Genomic DNA, 20,914 nt, shown 5'->3' with positions numbered 1-20,914 from the left:
CATCGGACCTTGACTTTCAGACTTCCAATCCATCTTCAAGCTTCAATCCTCAGTATCGACCTGGGACATTAATGACAATGAATGAGGTCCCTACACTCCAGGCCTCAAACTTCATACTCACCAATGACGGAACCCTGAACATTTGGCCTCAAACTCCATTCTCACCCGCTCTGTACCTAGCAAGTCAACAGTCCTCATGCCACAAACAAGAGAAAATCTGCAGGTGCTGGAAGCCCAAGCAACACACACAAAATTCTGGAGGAACTCAGCAGGCCAGGCAGCATCTATGGGAAAAAGTACAGTCGACATTTCGGGCTGACACCCTTTGGCAGGGCGGGAGAAAAAAAAAGTTGAGTAGATTTAAAAGGTGGGTGCAGGGGAGAGAGAAACACCAGGTGATAGGTGAAACCTGGAAGTGGAGGGATGAAGTTAAGAGCTGGGAAGTTGATTAGTGAAAGAGACAGAAGGCCATGGAAGAAAGAAAAGAGGGGTGGAGCACCAGAGGGAGGTGATGGGCGGGCAAGTAGATAAGGTGAGGGAGAGAAAACGGGATGGGAAATGGTGAAGGAGGTGGGGTGGGAGACATTACTGGAAGTTTGAAAAATTGATGCTCACGCCATCAGGTTGGAGGCTACCCAAACATAATATAAGGTGTTGTTCCTCCAACCTAAGTGGGGCCCCATCATGACAGTGGAGGAGGCCATGGATGGACATATCAGAATGGGAATGGGAAGTGGAATTAAAATGGGTGGCCACTGGGAGATCCTGCTTTTTCTGGCGAGTAGGTGCTCAGCAAAGCAGTTTTACAAATTATGTCGGGTCTCCCCAATATACAGGAGGCCCCATCCGGAGCACCAATACCTGAAGCCTGGGCTGACACCTTGCCCTATTGTCCTGTTTATTATTTATTGTAATGCCTGCACTGTTTTTGTGCACTTTATGCAGTCCTGTGTAGGTCTGTAGTCTAGTGTAGCTTTCTCTGTGTTGTTTTTTTACGTAGTTCAGTCTAGTTTTTGTACTGTGTCATGTAACACCACAGTCCTGAAAAACGTTGTCTCGTTTTTACTATGTACTGTACCAGCAGTTATGGTCGAAATGACAATAAAAGTGACTTGACTTGACTTGACTTGAGTATAAGATCCCAACAGACTCACAGGTGGAGTGTCGCCCCACCTGGAAGGACTGTTTAGGACTCTGAAAGGTGGTGAGGGAGGAGGTGTAGGGTAAGGTGCAGCACTTGTTCCACTTGCAAGGATAAGTGCCAGGAGGGAGATCAGTGGGGAGGGATGAATGGACAAAGAAGTCATGCAGGGAGTGATCCCTTTGGAAAGCAGAAAGTTGGGGGGGGGGGGGGTGGGAGGAAAAGATGTGCTTGGTGGTGGGATCCCGTTGCAGGTGGTGGAAGTTTCAGAGAGTTATGTGCTGGACGTGAAGGTTGGTGGGGTGGTAGGTGCATGAAATGAAAGAGATGGTTGAGGGCAGCGTTGATGGTGGAGGAAGGGAAGCCCCTTTCTTTGAAAAAGGAGGACATCTCCTTTGTTCTAGAATGAAAAACCTCATTCTGAGAGCAGATGTGGTGGAGACGGAAGAATTGAGAGAAGGGGCTGGCATTTTTACAAGTAGCAGGGTGGGATGAACTAGTCTGGGTAGCTGTGAGAGTCCGTGGGTTTGTAAAGGATATCAGTGGATAAGCCATCTCCAAAGATAGACAGTGAGATCGAGAAAGGAAAGGGAGGTGTAGGAAATCAACCAGGTGAATTTGAGGGCAAGGTTGAAGTTGGAGGCAAAGTGGATGAAGTCAACGGGTTCAGCATGGGTGCAGAAAGCAGTACCAATGCAGTCATCGATGTAGCATAGGAAAAGGGTGCACCAGTCACCAGTGTAAGCTTAGAACATCAAGAAAGGGAAGGGAGGTGTCGGAAATGGACCAGGTGAATTTGAGGGCAGTGTGGAAGTTGGAGGCAAAATGGTTGAAGTTGACGAGTTCAGCATGGGTGCAGGAAGCAGCACCATTGCAGCCGTCAATCTAGCGTAGGATATGTGCGGGATGATCACCAACATAGGCTTGGAACATATGCCACATGACACCTGTACACATGAAACACCTGTGCTGGAACCTGCCTACAACACATTCTTGTTTACATGCGGGGCCACCACCCAACGTCCTCACTGGTCTGCTAGCCTAACATCCATCCACTGTTGTCTTCCTTACACATCCACATGACACTCGGCAGAATAGCAGTTCAGCATGGATTAGACAGGCTAAGTAGCCTATTTCTATGCGGTGTTGCTCTATGACTGTATGACTCTATGAAAAGAAATTTCGTTTAATTCGCCATTGTGTTCAGTGCAGACATCCTGTCTTGTGATGGAGAGTTGCACAATCATGCACTCATTTATCTGAGTTAGAAAAAGATTGGAAGACCACATGGAAAGCACTGTGGAGGGATGTAGAATGGGACTGATTGGCCTGAGCTACCAGCTGCCAATAGTGGGTTGCATGTGCCATCATAATTCCATGATGGATTTGCTTTGAAATATACTCATTACCACTATATAAACCAATGTATGAACTATTTTCAACAAAGCAGGATCCCACAAACATTAATCAGATGAATAGCCAATTAACTGGGCACATAACTATTCCTTCACTATTGGTTTCTATTGAATCCAAAATCTGAATCCATCTTTTGGATTCTATTAAATTCAAGATCTATTGACCGAAAGCAACATATAATCAGCCAATTCAGTTTGAGATTAAAGACAAAAGGCCTATATCTGATCAAAAATTACTGCAAAGGTCATCTTTGTGATTCTTATACCATATTAGTTCCCCAACCTTAATATCCTTCCATCTTATCTCAATAAGCCCACCCCTTATCCAATCTGTGGTCCCTTGGGCAAAATAAGTCCACACCATGTTCGTTTAATTTATATTCTGAATTCATATAAAACAGAGGAACAGAATTAGACAAAGGAGAATTGGTTGATGTTGTGTACTTGGATTTTCAGAAGGCCTTAGACAAGATGCCTCACATGAGGCTGTTTAACAAGCTATGAGCCCATGGTATTGCAAGACAGATTCAAGCATGGACAAAGCAGTGGCTGATTGGCAGGAAGCAATGAGTGGGAATAAAGAGAGCCTTTTCTGACTGACTGCAGTGTCAGAAGTGCATGGTCATGCACTTCGGTAGAAGAAATGAAAGAGTTGACTATTTTCTAAATGGAGAGACAATACAAAAAAAAACTAAAGTGTAAAGGGACTTGGGAGTCCCTGTGCAGGATCCCCAATAGGTTAACTTGTAGGTTGAGTCTATGGTGAGGAAGGCAAAGCAATGTTAGCATTAATTTCAAGAGGGCTAGAATATAAAAACCAGGATGTAATGTTGAGACTTTTTAAAGCTCTGGTGAGGCCTCACTGTGAGCAGATCTGTGCCTCTTATCTGAGAAAGTTTGTGTTGAAACTGGAGAGGATTCAAAGGAGGTTCACGGAATTCATTCCAGGATTGAATGCTTGTCACATGAAGAGCGTATGATAGCTCTGGGCCTGTATTCGCTGGAATTCAGAAGAATGAGATGTGACCTTATTGAAATATATTGAATGGTGAAAGATTTTGATATACTTTAAATATACTCAATGATATGGCTTCCAAAGCTGTCTACGGCAATAAATTCTACAGATTCACCACCCTCTGGCTAAAGAAATTCCTTCTCATCTTTGTTCCAAATGAACGTCCCTCTGTTCTGTGGCTATTCCAACAGATTCCAATAGATCTGTCAGGCAAGATTTTCCCTTATGGAAATCATGCTGACCGTGGCTTATTTTACCATGTGCCTCCAAGTACCTCAAAACCTCATCTTCTCAACAGCTGAAGTCAGGCTAAGTGGCCAATAATTTCCTCTCTTATGCCTCCCTCCCTTCTAAACGAATGGAATGAAATCTGCAATTTTCCAAACCTCTGAAACCATTCCAAAATCTATTGATTCTTGAAAGATCAGCACTAATGCCTCAACAATCTCTTCAGCTACCTCTTTCAGAAGTCACTTCTGCCCCCTATATTCTCGAATTTCTGGCACACTGTTAGTGTTTTCCACAGTGAAGACTGACCAAAATGCTTACTAAGTTTGCCCGCCATTTCTTTATCCCCCATTACTACCTCTCCAGCATCTTTTTTCAGTGATCCATTATCCACACTCACCTCTCTTTTACTCTTTATATATCTGGATAAAAACTATTGGTATCCTCTTTGATATTTTGGCTAGCTTACCTTCATATTTCATCTTTATTTTCTTTGTGTTTTTTTTTAGTTGCCTTCTGTTGGTTTTTAAAAACTGCCCATTCCTTTAACTTCTGACTAATTTTGACATATTAACTACCCTCTCTTTTGCTTTTATGCTGTCTTTGACTTCCCTTGTCAGCCATGCTTGCCTCATCCTGCCTTTAGAATACTTTACCTTTGGGATATATCTATCATGCAGCTTCTGAATTGCCGTCAGGAGCTCCAGCCACTGCTTTTCTGCAATCATCCTTACCTACCAGTGCCCCCTTCCAATCAATTTTGGCTCACTCTTCTCTCAAGTCTATGTAATTCCCCTTACTCCACTGTAATGCTGATACATCTGACTTCATCTTCTCCCTCTCAAACGACAGGGTGAATTCTATTATATTATGATCACTGTCTTCCTTTACCTTAAGCTCCCTAATCAAATCAGTTTAATTACACAACATCCAATCCAGAATTGCCTTTCTCCTAGTGGACTCAACCACAAGATGCTCTGAGAAGCCCTCTCATAGACATTCGACAAATTCTCTCTCTTGGGATCCAACATCAACCTGTTTTTATTCCATTCCACTTGCATATTGATATCATCATTGACTATTATAACATTGTCCTTATTAAATGCCTTTCTATTTCCTATTGAACTTTATATCCCACCTGCTGGCCATTGTTTGTGAGCCTGGATGTACAGTAACTCCCATCAGGGTCAAATTAAGTTTTGGTTCAATATAAGTAACGAAAATAACAAAAATTAATTTTACAGTAGGACTCGCTTCAAAAAAAGCAGAATTGCCAAGTGAACTCCACATGTGAAAAGCTGGATCATTAGCAATTTTTGACTTTCATCATCCCATAGACCTTAATTTACCCCAAAAGGATAGGCAGGACACATTTCTCTGCATGTCACCTTATGCTGTATATCTAAGCTCATGCTTACTATTTTTCCTAATGGTTTTGGACCCATTAGCTAAATTTTGCTGTAAGAGGACATTAAACAGATGTCTCTCAAAAGTTAAATTGTCTTTGCATATTCATAGTTTTAATTGGTTTTACATGGCCAATTCAGAATGGTACACTTTAAATATGTCACTGTGGAAGAAACAAGATATGATTAGATCAATGTGAAAAAAAACAAGCCAGAATAAATTCCTTAACTAATCAATTGTAAATTAAAGGCTGAAACAATGAACAGATAGAGGAGATAAATTCAATATCTAATCACAAACAAAAGGAAAATTAAGAAGGAAATTAAATGAGGGAAATGAAACGGGAAAGAGAAAGAAATAGTTGAAAAATAAACAATAAGTTTCAAACTTTGAGAAACTTTTAGAAACACATCCCCATTAAATTGGGATACTGCATACTGTTGAATAATTATGTTGTACCCTCTTGTCAAAATTCATTGTGCTACCATGTAGTAAATGTGGACAGAAGATGAATGTCTAGGCACCGAGGTCTGAACACATGTAGTGTGTGCCATCTTGTGGACAGATTTAGCAACTGTAACAAAATTTCTCCAATGATGAGTGAGCACAGTAAATATACACTCAGTGGCCACTTTATTAGGTACACCTGGACACCTGCTCGTTAATACAAATATCTATCAAATAATCAACTTAATGCACAAAAACATTCAAACAAGCAGCTGAAACAGTTTGTGATTGGGGTGACTTGAGTCCCCAAAAATCCTTCAGACCCTTTTTACACACCTCTCTTTGTAAATATCCTGAATAGTGGGAAGTTCACATCTACAGATGCGCTGGGCTGTCCGCACCACTCTCTGCAGAGTCCTGTGACTGAGGCAAGTACAGTTCCCGTACCAGGCAGTGATGCAGCCCAGTCAGGATGCTCTCAATTGTGCCCCTATAGAAAGTTCTTAGGATTTGGGGGCCACACAGCCGGTATGTACAGACCATGTGAGGCGCTCAGTGATGTGGATGCCAAGGAACTTAAAGCTGTTTACCTTCTCAACCCCAGATCCATTGACTTCAACAGGGGTTAGTTGTCTCCATTCCTCCTGTAGTCCACTCCCAGCTCCTTTGTTTCTGCAACATTGAGGAAGAGGTTGTTTTCTTGACACCACTGTGTCATGGTGATGCTTTTTTATCTGTATGCTGCCTCATTATTATTTGAGATTAGGCCAATCAATGTAGTATCGTCAGTAAATTTAATTAGCAGATTGGAGCTGTGGGTGGTAACACATTCACGGGCATATAGACAGTAAAGGAGGGGGCTTGGGACCCAGCCTTGAGGGGCACCTGTGTTGGGGATCAGAGGGATAGAGATGAGGGAGCCCACTCTTACCACCTGCCAGTGATCTGACAGGCAGTCCAGGATCCAGCTACTCAAGGCAGTGTGAAGGCTGAGGTCTCTGAGCTTCCTGTCGAGGCTGGGGAGAATTATGGTGAACTGTGGTCCGAGAGCAGCATTCTCACATAAGCATCCCTCTCCAGGTGTGTAAAGACAGTGTGTAGAGCTATGGCTATTGCGTCATCTGTCGATCGGTTGTGTCGATGTGCAAATTGTACAGGGTCCAGTAGGGGTGGTAGCAAGTTGCAGATGAAGTCCTTGATCAGCCTCTCAAAGCATTTGCTTATTATTGAGGTGAGTGTGACAGGACGCCAGTCGTTCAAACATGTTACCTTGGTCTTTTTAGGTACACACACAGTGGTGGATGTTTCGAAGCAGGAGGGCACTCTACACTGGGAGAGGGAGAGATTAAAAATGTCTGTAAACACACCTGCCAGTTGAGCTGAGCACATCCTGAGTACCCACCCTGGGATGCTGATTGGTCCCACGACTGTTCACTCATTGGATACACCTGCATACTTCAGCCTCAGAGATGACCAAGGTGCGGGTTTCTTCAGTGACTCTCCACGGTTGCTCAGTGTTGTTGACATCGAACTGAGCTTAAAGAAAATTCAGCTCATCTGGGAAAGAGGCAGTGATGTTGGCAGCAACACTGCGTTTAGCTTTGAAATCTGCAATAGTGTGCAGACATTGCCATCACCTGCATGTATTGTTGGTGGAGAGTTGTGTCTAGATGTTGTCCCTTTATTGTCCTTTTGCTGCCTTGATGAATTTGCACAGATTGTAGCTGCATATCATGAGTTCCTGTTAGTTACCAGCAATGTAGCTCTGTGTCATGTGGTAAGTGCTGCTCGCTTGGAACTGTTGATCCAGGGTTTCTGGTTTGGATAGACCCTGACCAATTTCTGGGGGACAACATCCTCTATGTACTTCCGGATGAAACTCTTGGCCCCTTCCATGAACTCGAGGACTCCTCATCATGAAAGACATTCCAGTCGACGTTATCAAAGCAGTCCTGTAGCATGGAGGCCGTGGAATGATTGCTGGTGCCAGATGGGGTGGTTTGAGTATCTCAGAAACTGCTGACCTCCTGGGATTTTCATACACAGCAGTCTCTAAAGTTTATGGAGCATGGTGCAAAAATAAAAAATAAATCCAGTATGTTGTAGTTCTATAGGTGAAAGCATTTCATTAATGAGAGAGGTGAGAGGACAATGACCAGACTGGTTCAAGCTGATAAGAAGTTTACAATAACTCAAATAACCACGTGTTACAACAATGGAGTGCAAAAGAACATCTCTGAATGCACAAACACAACAAACCTTGAAGCAGATGAGTTTCAGCAATAGAAGACCACAAACATACTCTCAGTTGACACTTTATTAGGTACAGCAGGTACCTAATAAAGTGGCCTCTGAGTGTATTATAGTCATACCACCTCAGCCTATCATTTACATTTTAGCCTTACATGAGCTATTCATCATAATCCCATTTCCCACCTCTTGTTCTCTACCAAGTACCTTTTAAATGTATTGCAAACTTTTGCCTCCGCTATCCTTTCAAGCAATAAATCCCAACCTTAAATAATTCTTTGGATGGAAACAAAATTTCCAAACTTCTCCTCTCATACTTTGCCAATTAACTTAAAACCTACCCTCTCTGTAGTGAATGACATTTCTATTAAGAGAACCGGGTCTTCACTACTGATCCGCTCTGGGTTCCCATAATGTGTTCATAGTGACTTTCACTTGCCTAGATTCAATTCCTAATACCAAAATCAACTTCTTGTTGGGCTTAACATATGCTGCTTAAATAAGTTCCCTTGCTTTTTCCACTTACTCTTTCTATATTTTTTCTCTTTGGTGTCTCTTACAATAATTGTAGCTTCTCACCTGCACATGATCAAGGTAAGCTGCAGTGAGTTATAAACTTAACCAGCTCCATCATGGGAACAAGCCTATGTGTATCCAGGACATCTTCAAGAAGTGATGCCTCAAAAAGGTGCTGTCCATCATTATGGACACCCATCATCCAGGACATGCCCTCTTTTTATTTCTACCTCAACTAGGAGGTACAGAAGGCTGGAGACACACACTCAACGATTCAGAAAGAGCTTCTACCCCTCTGCCATCCGATTGCTGAATGAACATTTTACCCTAGAACACTACCTCACTACTTTTGCACTATTTATTTAACTATTTAATATACATATACTTACTGTATTTTACAGTTTTTTCTATATTATGTAATGCATTGTACTGCTGCCACAAAGTTAATAGATCTCACAACATACTGTATGTTGGTGATATTAAAGCTGATCTGATTCTATTTCTCACATCCTCTTTGACAGCTCTTCATTGTAGCTCTCTCATCTTTCACCTGTTTTACCTTTTATTGTTTTTGTCAATCTTCTTCTAGTTCTCTTGTCATTCTTCTTACTGTACTCTAACACATTTATATCTTGACTTTCAACATGTTTTGTCTCACTTACTGTGTACTTCTTACTTCCGAGAAGGAGACAATGAGATTAGAGTAATTCATGCAACCGGCTCCGCCAAGCAGTTAGATCACAATTAATTTGCACAAATCCCCATCATGCTTCTATTGCTTCATAAAGCTTTATTCCTCAACCTGCCAAGTGTCCTAAAAATGTCAATAATTCAGACTATCCATGCCAGGGTTTCTCAACCAGTGATCCATAAAAACCTAAGAAAATCAAAGGTTGCTCAGGGTTCCGTGGGAGATCGTGATTTAAAAAATAAATGTTTTTGAACTTCACACAATGCCAGTGCTCGCAGTGGTGGGCAGTGACTGAGCAGCCCCATTAGCAATCTCCCTGGAGGTCTCTCAGCCCAGAATGACAGCGCGCAGTAGGATCTTGTTTATCTGGTTGAGTCCATTCTCAGTTTTTGAAGCGAGCTAGGGCAGGCTGTTGATTGTGCACTTTGTGCACTGTATTGCACAAAGGGGAGGATGGTAGGCTGATGAGGAGCGTGAAGTGCGTTTTCTGAGCACTGAATGGACTCGCCCATTTTTACATTTTATTTACCTCTATGTTGTACAGACATGCCTGATGCTCTAATGTGGCAATTTTTGATTTGCAATCTTCTGAGTAGTTTTCACTGCACTAGTGCAACAACAGACACAAGAAAAGTCTATCTTTACAATGAAAGATACTTACCAATGGGTTTTACTTGGACAAGTGATCCAAGTTGTCATATTCCATTGTCCCTAGTGTATTGCACACATCTTACAAACGCAGCAGCGGCTCCAGCAAAATTGAAAAGACAGTTAACTACAAATCACAGCCAGTTGACACATAAAAGTGCTGATTATTTTGAACAACTTTTGGAATCCCAAACCAGAGTAAAGCTTTTGTTAATAAAGTCACAGTCAGTAAAGGGATACATGGAGCAAGTTATTAGTAGCAGAATTTATTACCCAGAAAAGAAAAAGTCACACAGTTGATGAGAACCTAATAATGTCAGCATGTAAACTGACAGTGGGTAAAATGCTAGGACAGGATACTATATGAGAAATTGAAAAGGGGTTTCATGCTCAATGATGATAATGGCTGGTTCTTCACTTGTGAAGATCAGGAGGGAAGAAAAGTCCTCAGGAACGATGACACAATCATTGGTGACTGTAGAGGATGATTGTGGATCTGCAGACTCTGCAGCAGTACGGACTCGGGAACAGCTGGGATCCAGGTGCTTGGCAGTAGGATCCTTCCTGCGTCTCCTTTTCTCTTCAACAGTCACTCTTCTGGATTCCTCAAAATTCTTGGATGCACCATGGATTAGCACTCTCTAGCAGTCTCTGTCACAAGCCAGCTGCTGTCTCTCACTGATCTTGATATTTGCCTGAGAGCAGCTGCTTAAGTTGGTCTTTGTACCTCTTGTGCTGGGCACCATAATCTCTCTTGTCCTGAGAAAGTTCTTCATAGAGTAATGCTTTTGGTAACCTGGAGTTGTCTATGTGAGACATGTGGCCTGATCAGCGGAGCTGCCTGTGCACCAAAGTGGCTTTATTACTTGGAGGTTGAGCTTTCTCCAGGACCTCGCTATTGGAGACATGATCCTGCCAGCTAATATCCATGATGGAGCAGAGGCAGTGCTGAATGAAGCATTGAAGCAACCAGATTTGCTTGTGGTACAAGGCCCAGGCTTCGGAGCCATATAGCAGTGTTGTGACAACTGCAGCCCTGTACACCTGGATTTTTGCAGACAGACACAGCTGGTGGTTCTTCCACACACATTTCTGGAGGTGTCCAAAGACACTGCTGACTCGGCAAGTCGATTGTCAATGTCCCTTACTTCTGTAGCATCATTGGAGATGACCAGGTAGGTGAACTCCTCAACGGTGGTGAGGGGATGGTCGTCAATAGTGATCTGAGGTGGGTTGTAAACATCACATGGGGGCTTCTGATGGGGGATCATAGTTTTCTTCAAACTGACCATCAACCCAAAAGCCCTCGCAGCCTTGGCAAACTGTGACTGCAGCCTGTAGCATGTCCTCTGTGTGCATGAGAAGAGCACAGTTGTCCGCATATAATCGCTTGAGAATGGGCTCTTGCATGGTGGTTGTTCAGGTGAGAAGGTGACCGCTCTCAAACAGTACAATCAGTCAACATATTGATGATATGTGCCAAAGAGGATTTGTGTGATAAACTGAAATACAACAGCTTCTCTATCCAGCTTGATGAGTTAACATATTTCACCAATAAATGTCATGTTGCAGCATTTGTAAAATTTGTAAATGATGGTGAAATTCAAGAAAACTTCATCTGTTGCAAAGAGTAGCCTGAAACAAGTAAAGACCAAGGCATATTTAATGTATTGTCTTCATATCTGGAAACAAAAGGTCTGTCTTGGAGGAACTGTGTTAGTGTCTGTATTGATGGTGTCCCATAAGTGGTTGGCTCCATGATAGATTTAGTTTCCCTTGTAAAAAAAGAAAATCCTGAAGTTGTCACAACACACTTCACAGAGAGCTGCTGATGTCAAAAACTCTTGGAGATGAAATGAAAAATGTTCTGGATGATACTACAAAAATGGTTAACTTTATTAAATAAAGACCAGTTCATGCGAGACTGTGTAAAAAACTGTATGAAAACCTGGACAAAGAGCACACCAATCTCCTGCTACATAGAGAAATTCAGTGGTTTAGCAATGGAAGAGTTCTCATCAAGGTGATCAAAGTGAAAGGTGAACTGCAGGAGTACTTTCAAGAAAATAGTAGGGCAGATTTTGCGGAGTGATCGGAAGGTGAAGAATTGCTGCAGAAACTAGCCTGCAGACATTTTTCATCATATGAACCAATTGAACAAGTCTCCTCAAGGGCCTGGAGAAAATGTTTTGACTTAAAGTCACACAATTCTTGGATTTAAGAGGAAACTGAATCTTTGGAAAAATCATGTTGAAAAAGAAATCTTGAAATGTTTCCACTGCTGCTTGGGCTTGAGATTAAGGAGGGATCAGAAAGTCTCGAGTCTTATTGAAAACCACCTAGAAAAACTGCAGAACAAAATTGAACAGTGTATTTCCTCCCTTTCAACACAAGTGTATGACTGGGTGAGGAACCTTTTCTCTAAATCTGCTCAGCCTGAAGACTTGACTTTGAGAGAAGAGGAAGAACTTTGCGAGATGCACGCTGATCATGCACTCAAGATGAGATTTACTGACCTCCCCCCAGACAAGTTCTGGATTCCTGTGAAAGAAGAGAATCCTGCCATTCATAGGAAACCAATGAACATTTTGCTGCAGTTTTCAACTTCTTACATGTGTGAACAAGCTTTATCTTGTTTAACAAGTATCATGAGCAAGGATAGAGATCATCTCATTTCAGTTGAAGGTGAAATCCATATGTGCCTATCCTCAAGTTTGACTCAGAATTGAGTATTAGTGCAGCAAAAAACAAGTACAGGTTTCATGTGCTAGGCCTATCTTTGAGCCTGATTATGTCACTTTGTAAGAAAACATTTTTTCAAAGTCTTGTGTAAAATTGTGTCTTAGGCTATATTTTCATTCTTTTAGCTTTGAGAAGAATTAGTTGCTCTGTATTTATTGCATCAAATACTTTATTATTTTAACTACTTCAAAAATCAGCTTGTAAATAAAAAGGAATGAAAAATAAGTTAACAAAATCTTCTTTTTCATATTCTATATCTTTCACCTCTGTAAGTGCTTTCCCTGCTCGAAAGGGGATATATCTCCATAAAGTACATTGGCCAAAGCTGAATGCAGCACTCCATAAAGAATCTCACCAAATTTCTATAGAAATGAAGCATCATTTTCTTCTATGAAATAATGGAACAAATAATCCCTCCAAAAGGGGTTAAAGCTAGCCTAAAACTAAAAACCTGTCAACATAAAATAATTTGTGCAGTAATACATTCTGCCACTGGGTGTCAGGAAAATATAATATACTGCCTTTTGATGCCAGAAAGTTCAGTAGAGGTAACTAAAAAAACTGTACATACTTAGCACCCTTAATGGCATTAGGCCATCCTAATGAAAGAGGTACATGGCTTCATGGGGGATGTGAATAGATATTATCACTTATGAAGAAATTGTTGTAATGTGAGTATTATTAAAAGTAAGTTAATACTAATCGGGAAGCTGTTGGTAGCAAGAGGCAAAATCCGGGGTTGGCGGGGTCTTTACTTCCACTCTTTTTACTCCCAGTATGCATTGTATATAGTTCCTCCACCCATGCCGCACGAGGTACCTGGAAGCCTCTGTATTGTAAATATCATTTGCCGTCCCAGATAAAGATGCTCTTTCGGCCATCAAGTTGTTGAGTGGTCTTTTTGTAAAGTAGAAATTACCACATATTTTTGGCGACGAGGTAAACTGGTTTTGTGGACGGGTCAGCCCCGTTTTCGATCAGGAACTGTGAGCGGGCAAGAAGCCTCATATTCGGATGGCTACATTTGAAACGGTCGGTGTGTTCGACGAGCAAATCGAGGAGTGGCCGGAGTACGAGGGAAGGTTGAGCCACTTTTTCTGTGCTAATGGAATCACTGAGGAGGATAACAAGCGCAAGGATGTACAAGCTGATACGGAACATAGTTACGCCGTGGAAACCGGGAGAAATTCCATAACGACGAACTAGTCAAGCTCACGGGGAACCACCACAATCTGAAGCCTTCAGTGATAGTTCAACGGTTCAAGTTTCACTGCCATGTCCGGAAACCAGGTCAGTCTGTGGGCAATTTTGTAGCCAAGCTTTGGCAGCTATCGGAGTATTGCGATTTCGGAGCCATGTTGGATGACATGCTCCATGATAGATTAGTGTGCGGCATTAATAATGACGCTGTACAACGGCACTTGTTGGGGGAAACCCCACCGTTGACTTTCAAGACAGCCCTGGAGATTGCTCAAGGCATGGAGATGGCTGCTGATAATGCCAAGGAAATACAGAAAGGATATGGGGGGGGGGGGGGGTCACGGTCGACAGCAGTGCTCCAAGTCAGGAGGGAGACTGGTAGACAGGAAAAGTAGGTAGAATGTTTTCGGTGTGGAGGAACGCACTATGGAAATGTTTGTAAATTCAAAGATACTGTCTGCCATGCTTGTAGCAAGAAGGGACATTTAGTTAAAAAGTGCAGGAGCATAAAGGGTAAGGTTAAGCCTGGGCAGGGAAAAGCTCAACAGACTCAGGCACCACCTAGGAGAAGCAGACAAAGAGGCAGCGTGTGCCTACAACATGTTTGGGGTGGAAATGGATGAGGGACCACCTGAACCATATTATGCCACAGTCACTGTCAAGGGAAAGGACATTAAGTTCGAGATTGATTCGGGGCTACTGCATCGGTCATTAGTGAAGAGATCTACAGGAGGACATGGGGATCCAACCTGCCTCTCATCAAACCATCTAAGCTCCAACTCAGGACCTATATGGGGCAGCCCATACCTCATTTAGGGGTGTTATATGTGGATATTTCGGCCGGGGGCCAGAAGGCTGAAGCCAGGCTGGTTATAGCTAAGGGCAGTGAGCCCAGTCTTCTGGGCCGCGATTGGTTTTGCAAAATCTGGCTCAACTGGCATGAATTTAAATATGCACACATGACGGAAGAGCATGAGGTGCAGCGTGCAGATGAAGTCACCGATGGCAATGTGAGTGACAGACATAGTCCGGACACATTTGAGAGTGAGCTCGCAGCGCAGCTTGCGGCTCTTCAGCCTATTACAGGAGCAACTGAAGTTACCCCCTCGGCACTGAAAGCCAGCACGCCACTTCTAGTACAGCAAAGCAGTGACCCAGCTCTTGTACCACCTGCCCAGTTACAGCAAGGTGCATCTCAGCCAGATGATCCCGCTAACAGGAACCTGCATGTGAAGCCAATCGTAACAGTAGCAAACAGGGCACCCGCAGACAATGTAAGAACAGAGCTCCAGGACCACCTGAATGCTTGTCTGAACACTGTTTTTATTTCCCAGTTCTTCTATATTTGGGGAATGTTGGATTTTAAAGGGGGAGAAGTGTTGTAATGTGAGTATTATTAAAAGTAAGTTAATACTAATCGGGAAGCTGTTGGTAGCAAGAGGGGAGATCCGGGGTTGGCGGGGTCTTTACTTCCGCTCTTTCTACTCCCAGTATGCATTGTATATGGTTCCTCCACCCATGCCGCACAAGGTACCTGGAAGCCTCTGTATTGTAAATATCATTTGCCGTCCCAGATAAAGATGCTCTTTTGGCCATCAAGTTGTCGAGTGGTCTTTTTGTAAAGTAGAAGTTACCACAGAAATGATATTCCATGTTGTAAGTCATAAACACAATAAAGTCTGCAGATGCCAGAAATCCAAATCAACACACACAAAATGCTGGAGGTACTCAGCAGGTCAGGCAGTATCTGTGGAAATGAATAACAGTCGATGTTTCAGTCCGAGACCCTTCTTCAGGACTGAGAAGGAAGAAGCAAGACACCAGAATAGAAAGGTGGGGTGAAGAAAAGGAAGCTAGTCAGAAGGTGATAGATGAGACCGGGTGGGTGGGAATGGTCAAGGGCTGGAGGAAAGGGAATCTGATGGGAAAGGAGAGTGAACCACTGGAGAAAGGGAAGGAGGAGGAGACCCGGGAAAAGTAATAGGCAGGTGAGAAGAAGTAAAATGCCAAAGTGGGAAATAGAGGAAAGGCAGAGAACCTGTTTACTGGAAGGAGAAATCGATATTCATGCCATCAGTTTGAAGCCTGCCTGAGGGTGGCCTCATCTTGGCACAAGAGGAGGCCATGGACCAATATGATGGAATGGGAATGGGAATTAAAATATTTGGCCACCGGAAAGTCCCATTTGTTAACACTGGAAAACAGCCTTTGTTCTGATGCATAACTATTTTTTACGCCATGTGTACTTCCTCTGTGATTGTCCAATTCTTGACTGACTGAAACTGAAGTCTGTTAGTTGTGGAGCCACATACCAAAAAGGAGAAGCCTGTATACAACCACAATACCCCTATCATCCATAATCACTTCCCTTTGTCCTATGGGGTAAAGTAGAATAATCCAGTGAATCCATTAACAAACAGGTGAAGATACAAGAGGATGCAAAATTTTAACTTTATGGAGGAGGGAGTGCCAGGTATAATAGGAGCGGTCAGTACAGAGTTCATTCCCAGGAGCGTGCAAAGGTCATTAAAATGAATTTGTATCATACCCAGAAAACCTGAATGGAGACTGCCATAAAGGAAAGAAAACATAATGAGGGAAAAGTGGGGATTAAGGAATGCTGAAAAGGCAAGGGTAATATTATGTGCCTGGCCTCAATGTGTGTGGTGGGAGTGTATCTGCATTTGAGAGATATCAGTTTTAGAGTGAGTATGAGCCTGTGTGTCTATATGTCTTCACATCTTTTACAATGTTCCCTGCTGCAATGTTGCAGTGCACTTCCAGTGGGACTTATCTAAAGGACTAGGTTAAACTCCTCGAACTCTGTCAATACCACTCCAGAACATTAGTCAGCCTGACATCAATAATTGAGCTGCAATGTGAAGATACAAAGTTCCATTTCCTAGATAAGTTCTAACTCCAAAGTAAAAGTTATCAGTCAGTTTGGTCCGACCGTAAAACGGTCCTTCCAAGATATGGGTCTCAGAAACCTTCCATATCCCTAGAATCTCTGCTCTCTGGAGAGATGCATTGATGATGACATTCACCATTGCCTTCTTGCACCAACCAACAAAGAAAATGAGTATTTCAAGAGCAAAGCCTCAAACTTAGTCTAAAACTCATGGTTGATTGGGCAGCAGTGACCCCTGTTCTCCTATGAATTTCTGATTTATAGAACACCTACATCAAAATATTAGTAAGATATCACCTCTGAACGTGCCTTAAAATCTTCCAAACCTACTAGATGGAAGTTAAGTATCAGATATCCCCAGCAAGGACCCCAATGCTTCCACTAACACATCTTTTCTATGCCTGAAACCAAGCCCCCAAAGCAGACACTTTATTGCAAATTCTGTCACGGGAATGAATTGCCAGATGGTCAGAGAAAGTTGTTCAACAGCATTCTCAAAGTATGGTCGATGACCATTCAAATTGGTGAAGAAGTGTTTGTGTAAGCACTGAAGTCATCAGTGTGGTGGGAGAAGATCCACATTCCAGACAAACTACTTACCAGCTGCCAGATCAGGCACCTCATGGAGCCACATTGGCTTCTTCAGTCACCTCAGATCTCACATAGCTGCAATGGAAGCATCATTATCAATCTTAAGAGATCCACTGTGTGGCTAGGCATAGCTCAAATACCAGCTATAAATTTGCTTACGATACAACCAGTGTTGGTAGAATCTCAGGTGGTGACAAGAGGGCGTACAGGAGTGAGATATGCCAACTAGTGGAGTGTTGTCGCAGCAACAACCTGGCACTCGACATCAATAAGACAAAAGAGTTGATTGTGAACTTCAGGAAGGGTACGATGAAGGAACACATACCAATCCTCAAAGAGGGATCAGAAGTGGAGAGAATGAGCAGCTTCAAGTTCCTGAGTATCAAGATCTCTGAGGATCTAAACTGGTCCCAACATATCGATGTAGATATAAAGAAGGCAAGGCAATGGCTATACTTTATTAGGAGTTTGAAGAGATTTGGCATTTCAACAAATACACTCAAAAACTTCTATAGTTGAACCATGGAGAGCATTCTGATAGGCTGCATCACTGCTTGGTATGGAGGGGCTACTGCGCAGGACTGAAAGAAGCTGCAGAAGGTTGTAAATCTAGTCAGCTCCATCTTGTACCCAGGACATCTTTAGTGAACGGTGTCTCAGAAAGGCAATGTTCATTATTAAGGACCTCCAGCACCCAGGCCATGCCCTTTTCTCATTGTTACCATCAGGTAGGAGGTACAGAAGCCAGAAGGCACACACTCAGTGATTCAGGAACAGCTTCTTCCCCTCTGCCATCTGATTCTTAAATGGACTTTGAATCTTTGGACACTACCTCACTTTTTTTCCTATATATAAACAGTATTTCTGTTCTTGTACTTTTAAAAATCTATTTAATATACGTAATTGATTTACTTGTTTATTTTTTATGTTTTATTTTATTTATTATTTTTATTATTTTTTCTCTCTCTGCTAGATTATGTATTGCATTGAACTGCTGCTGCTAAGTTAACAAATTTCATGTCACATGCCAGTGATAATCAATCTGATTCTGATTCTGAAAATAAGAAAATATAGATGTACTTAGAGCCAGGAGACCCATTATCTTGGACCTCCTTGCCATTGGGCCAAGAACTTACCCTCTCAAAAGCAGCATATTATAACAACTGCATTTTAAACTCACAGGCATTTTCCAATTTGCAAAAGGTTCAGGAACATTTGACAGGGCCCCGAATGTCAGTGCCATCATGGAGAATCCCAACAGTGACAGACCTGAATGTTACATTGATTTCATAGCTTTGAAATTATCACTATCTGCCTTTGTCATTATCCAGTCGGCAAGAGACATTCAGCTCAAAGAACAAGTCAGTGGATCCATTTTCTGGTAAAGAAACCTAGAAGAGGTCTGCCCTCTTCATATATTAGATCTCATCATCAAGAAAAAGCATCTCAGCAACAGACATTGTGGGACAATTGACAATTTCGTTAAGCTCCACTCTGAACTGAAACAAACACACTATAGTCATTATTGCATATGACACAAGTATGCATTCAATGGATGAGGGAAAAGAAGAATACCACTCAGGAAAGGCACATTCCACTGGAAGATTGTGATTGGCAAGAAAGAAGCAGGTAATGGGAACTCCACCAGACAAAATGTACAGAAAATGGGCTTGTCAGAACCAATATTATTTTTTAAGTAAAGTGAATATAAAGCCGTATAGAACACCATCAATCCAAGAACTGCCACCTACTGGATTACCCCATACTCAAAATAATGGATCGAATGGATGTTTCCAACACTCACACCATGGTGGGTATCAATGATTGCTAGAATGAAGGACACCTAATCAGGTCCGGCATTCCCATCAACCAGATCCCTAACAGTGATGACAACAGGAATGCTGTAGATGGAAAATCAACAGTGATAGGCTGGAAGGTGTTGCAGTCAGTACCTCAAGAATAACATGATAATTCCACAAAGCAGAATCTATAATGTTTTCAGTGCCTGGCCTTTCCTGAAGTATACCATCGTTAACAACTACGAAGTACTTAATTGTAAACGCAAGGTATTCTTGTGCTGAAAGCAGTCATTGAGCAAAAGCAAAAATAACATATACCGGCAGACGGGTGCCCAATTAACTATTGCCAGGCGACCTCTCTGGCAAAGGTATGTTCCTTTCACAGTTTGCACTCACTTTCCGTGTGCTCCCAATGATGAATTTATGGGTTCTCAACGCCATCCTGAACTCCTTTCTGAGCAGCCATGAGCAGGGATTCACCTGAGTCAGTGGGGATATTACATTTGTTTTTCAAAGAGTCTTTGCGTACTTCTTGAGCCTCCTCTCTGTCCATTACATAAACTCTTGCCATGAAGAAGCTCGAATAAGAGTGTCTGTATCAGAAGTGCCAGAAATATAAAAAAAACAATGTGGTCTCCCAATGGAGTCGTTCGAATGTAGTTAAAGCTCGATCTGCGAATGTTGACCTGCGATATGATGTTGATGTCAGTTCACTAATTTTTCCCAGTGGAAGCGGCCCGCTTTATTCAAAAATGAAGTCATTCAATGTCATTTCATTCTTTAAAGGACAATGGCCCTTTAATTCGCCAATTCAATGATGTCATCCTTTAGTTTGGTGGGCGGGATCCCAGTGTGCAGATCGGCCCCTTCTCCTAATCTGACGCCAGCCTTCCTTCAATTGGATGTAAACTTCCTATTTGACGCGTTGCTATGGGTAACTGCGTGCTCGATTGGCTCATCTGGCTGTTTGTCAAATCGGTGAAACGAGGTGGGGGGGGGGGTTGCAGACATCCGGGTGATGGGATTGTGTGTCCCAAGCAGAGTCCGAGGTGGAAGGTGCTCTGCGTTGTCAGAGTGGATCAAATCACGACCGAAGCTTGGACGGTGGACGGAGTGTACACCGGGGTCAGACGTTTATCCCCCCACTGGGCTCCCTCACTGTGTTCAGTTAATTTCAGTGGTGGAGGCCGGCGTGGCATGACGGAGAGCGGAGTGGAGAGTGAGCTGCGGGGGGATGGCAGTATTCGCAAGGTAAGAGTGGGCGGGCGACGGGCCGCGTTTCTAAGGATACAGACACCTGTCAGCGGGCAACGCGTGCGGTTTTGGGATAGAAATCAGAGCACGGAGAGCGCAGAATGGTTTGCAGCGGTCTTACACTTTCCGAGAAGTGAATGCATACTGCATTCCCAGGTTGCATACAATAAAACAAAATACGGAAAACTCGAAATTAAACGCTATTAATGTTATAAATATTCTGGCCATTTTTATGTAGATAAAAAAAAATATTGTTCAGCCCAATGGCTTTTCATTCCTAAGAGCGAAAGAAGTGGGGAGTAGTGTGCATGACCGCTCGAGATTCATCGGCAAGATTATGGCTAACCAAGTACTTCCAAGCATTTTCCTGTTTGATTCAGGCATCCCCAAATTTCCAAGCAATTCTTTGATCTCAGTTTCGAAAATTCGATGTTTGCGCGTTTAAAACCGTCCAAGGTAGAGAATTCTCAAAGGGGACTTTCTTCACAAAGTAACTCACATCATGCAGTGAGAGGCAAAAGAAAGCACCTTGTTGAATCTGTTTTGGCCATCCTTGTAATCTTCAATGTTCAAAAGTAAGTTTGTTATCAAAGTACATGTATGTCACTATATACAACCCTGAGATTCTTTTTCTTACGGGCATTTGCAGAAAACACAAA

At 42.6% G+C, this 20,914-nt stretch overlaps 1 protein-coding gene across 2 annotated transcripts in view; it reads left to right on the top strand.

The window, feature by feature from the left end:
• The first annotated feature begins 20,011 nt into the window (after positions 1-20,011).
• rhpn1 (rhophilin, Rho GTPase binding protein 1) overlaps positions 20,012-20,914 on the top strand; it is a 90,374-nt gene continuing 89,471 nt past the window's right edge. For both annotated transcript variants that reach the window (XM_073048646.1, XM_073048655.1), the window contains exon 1: positions 20,012-20,252. In XM_073048646.1, the coding sequence (XP_072904747.1) occupies positions 20,199-20,252 (54 nt within the window). In that variant the 5' untranslated portion in view covers positions 20,012-20,198. The remainder of the gene's footprint in view (positions 20,253-20,914) is intronic.

Source organism: Hemitrygon akajei, chromosome 1, assembly GCF_048418815.1.
Source record: "Hemitrygon akajei chromosome 1, sHemAka1.3, whole genome shotgun sequence".
Lineage (NCBI taxonomy): Eukaryota > Metazoa > Chordata > Chondrichthyes > Myliobatiformes > Dasyatidae > Hemitrygon > Hemitrygon akajei.
The sequence above is the reverse complement of the archived record's forward strand: the minus strand, read 5'-3'. Positions and strand labels throughout refer to the sequence as shown.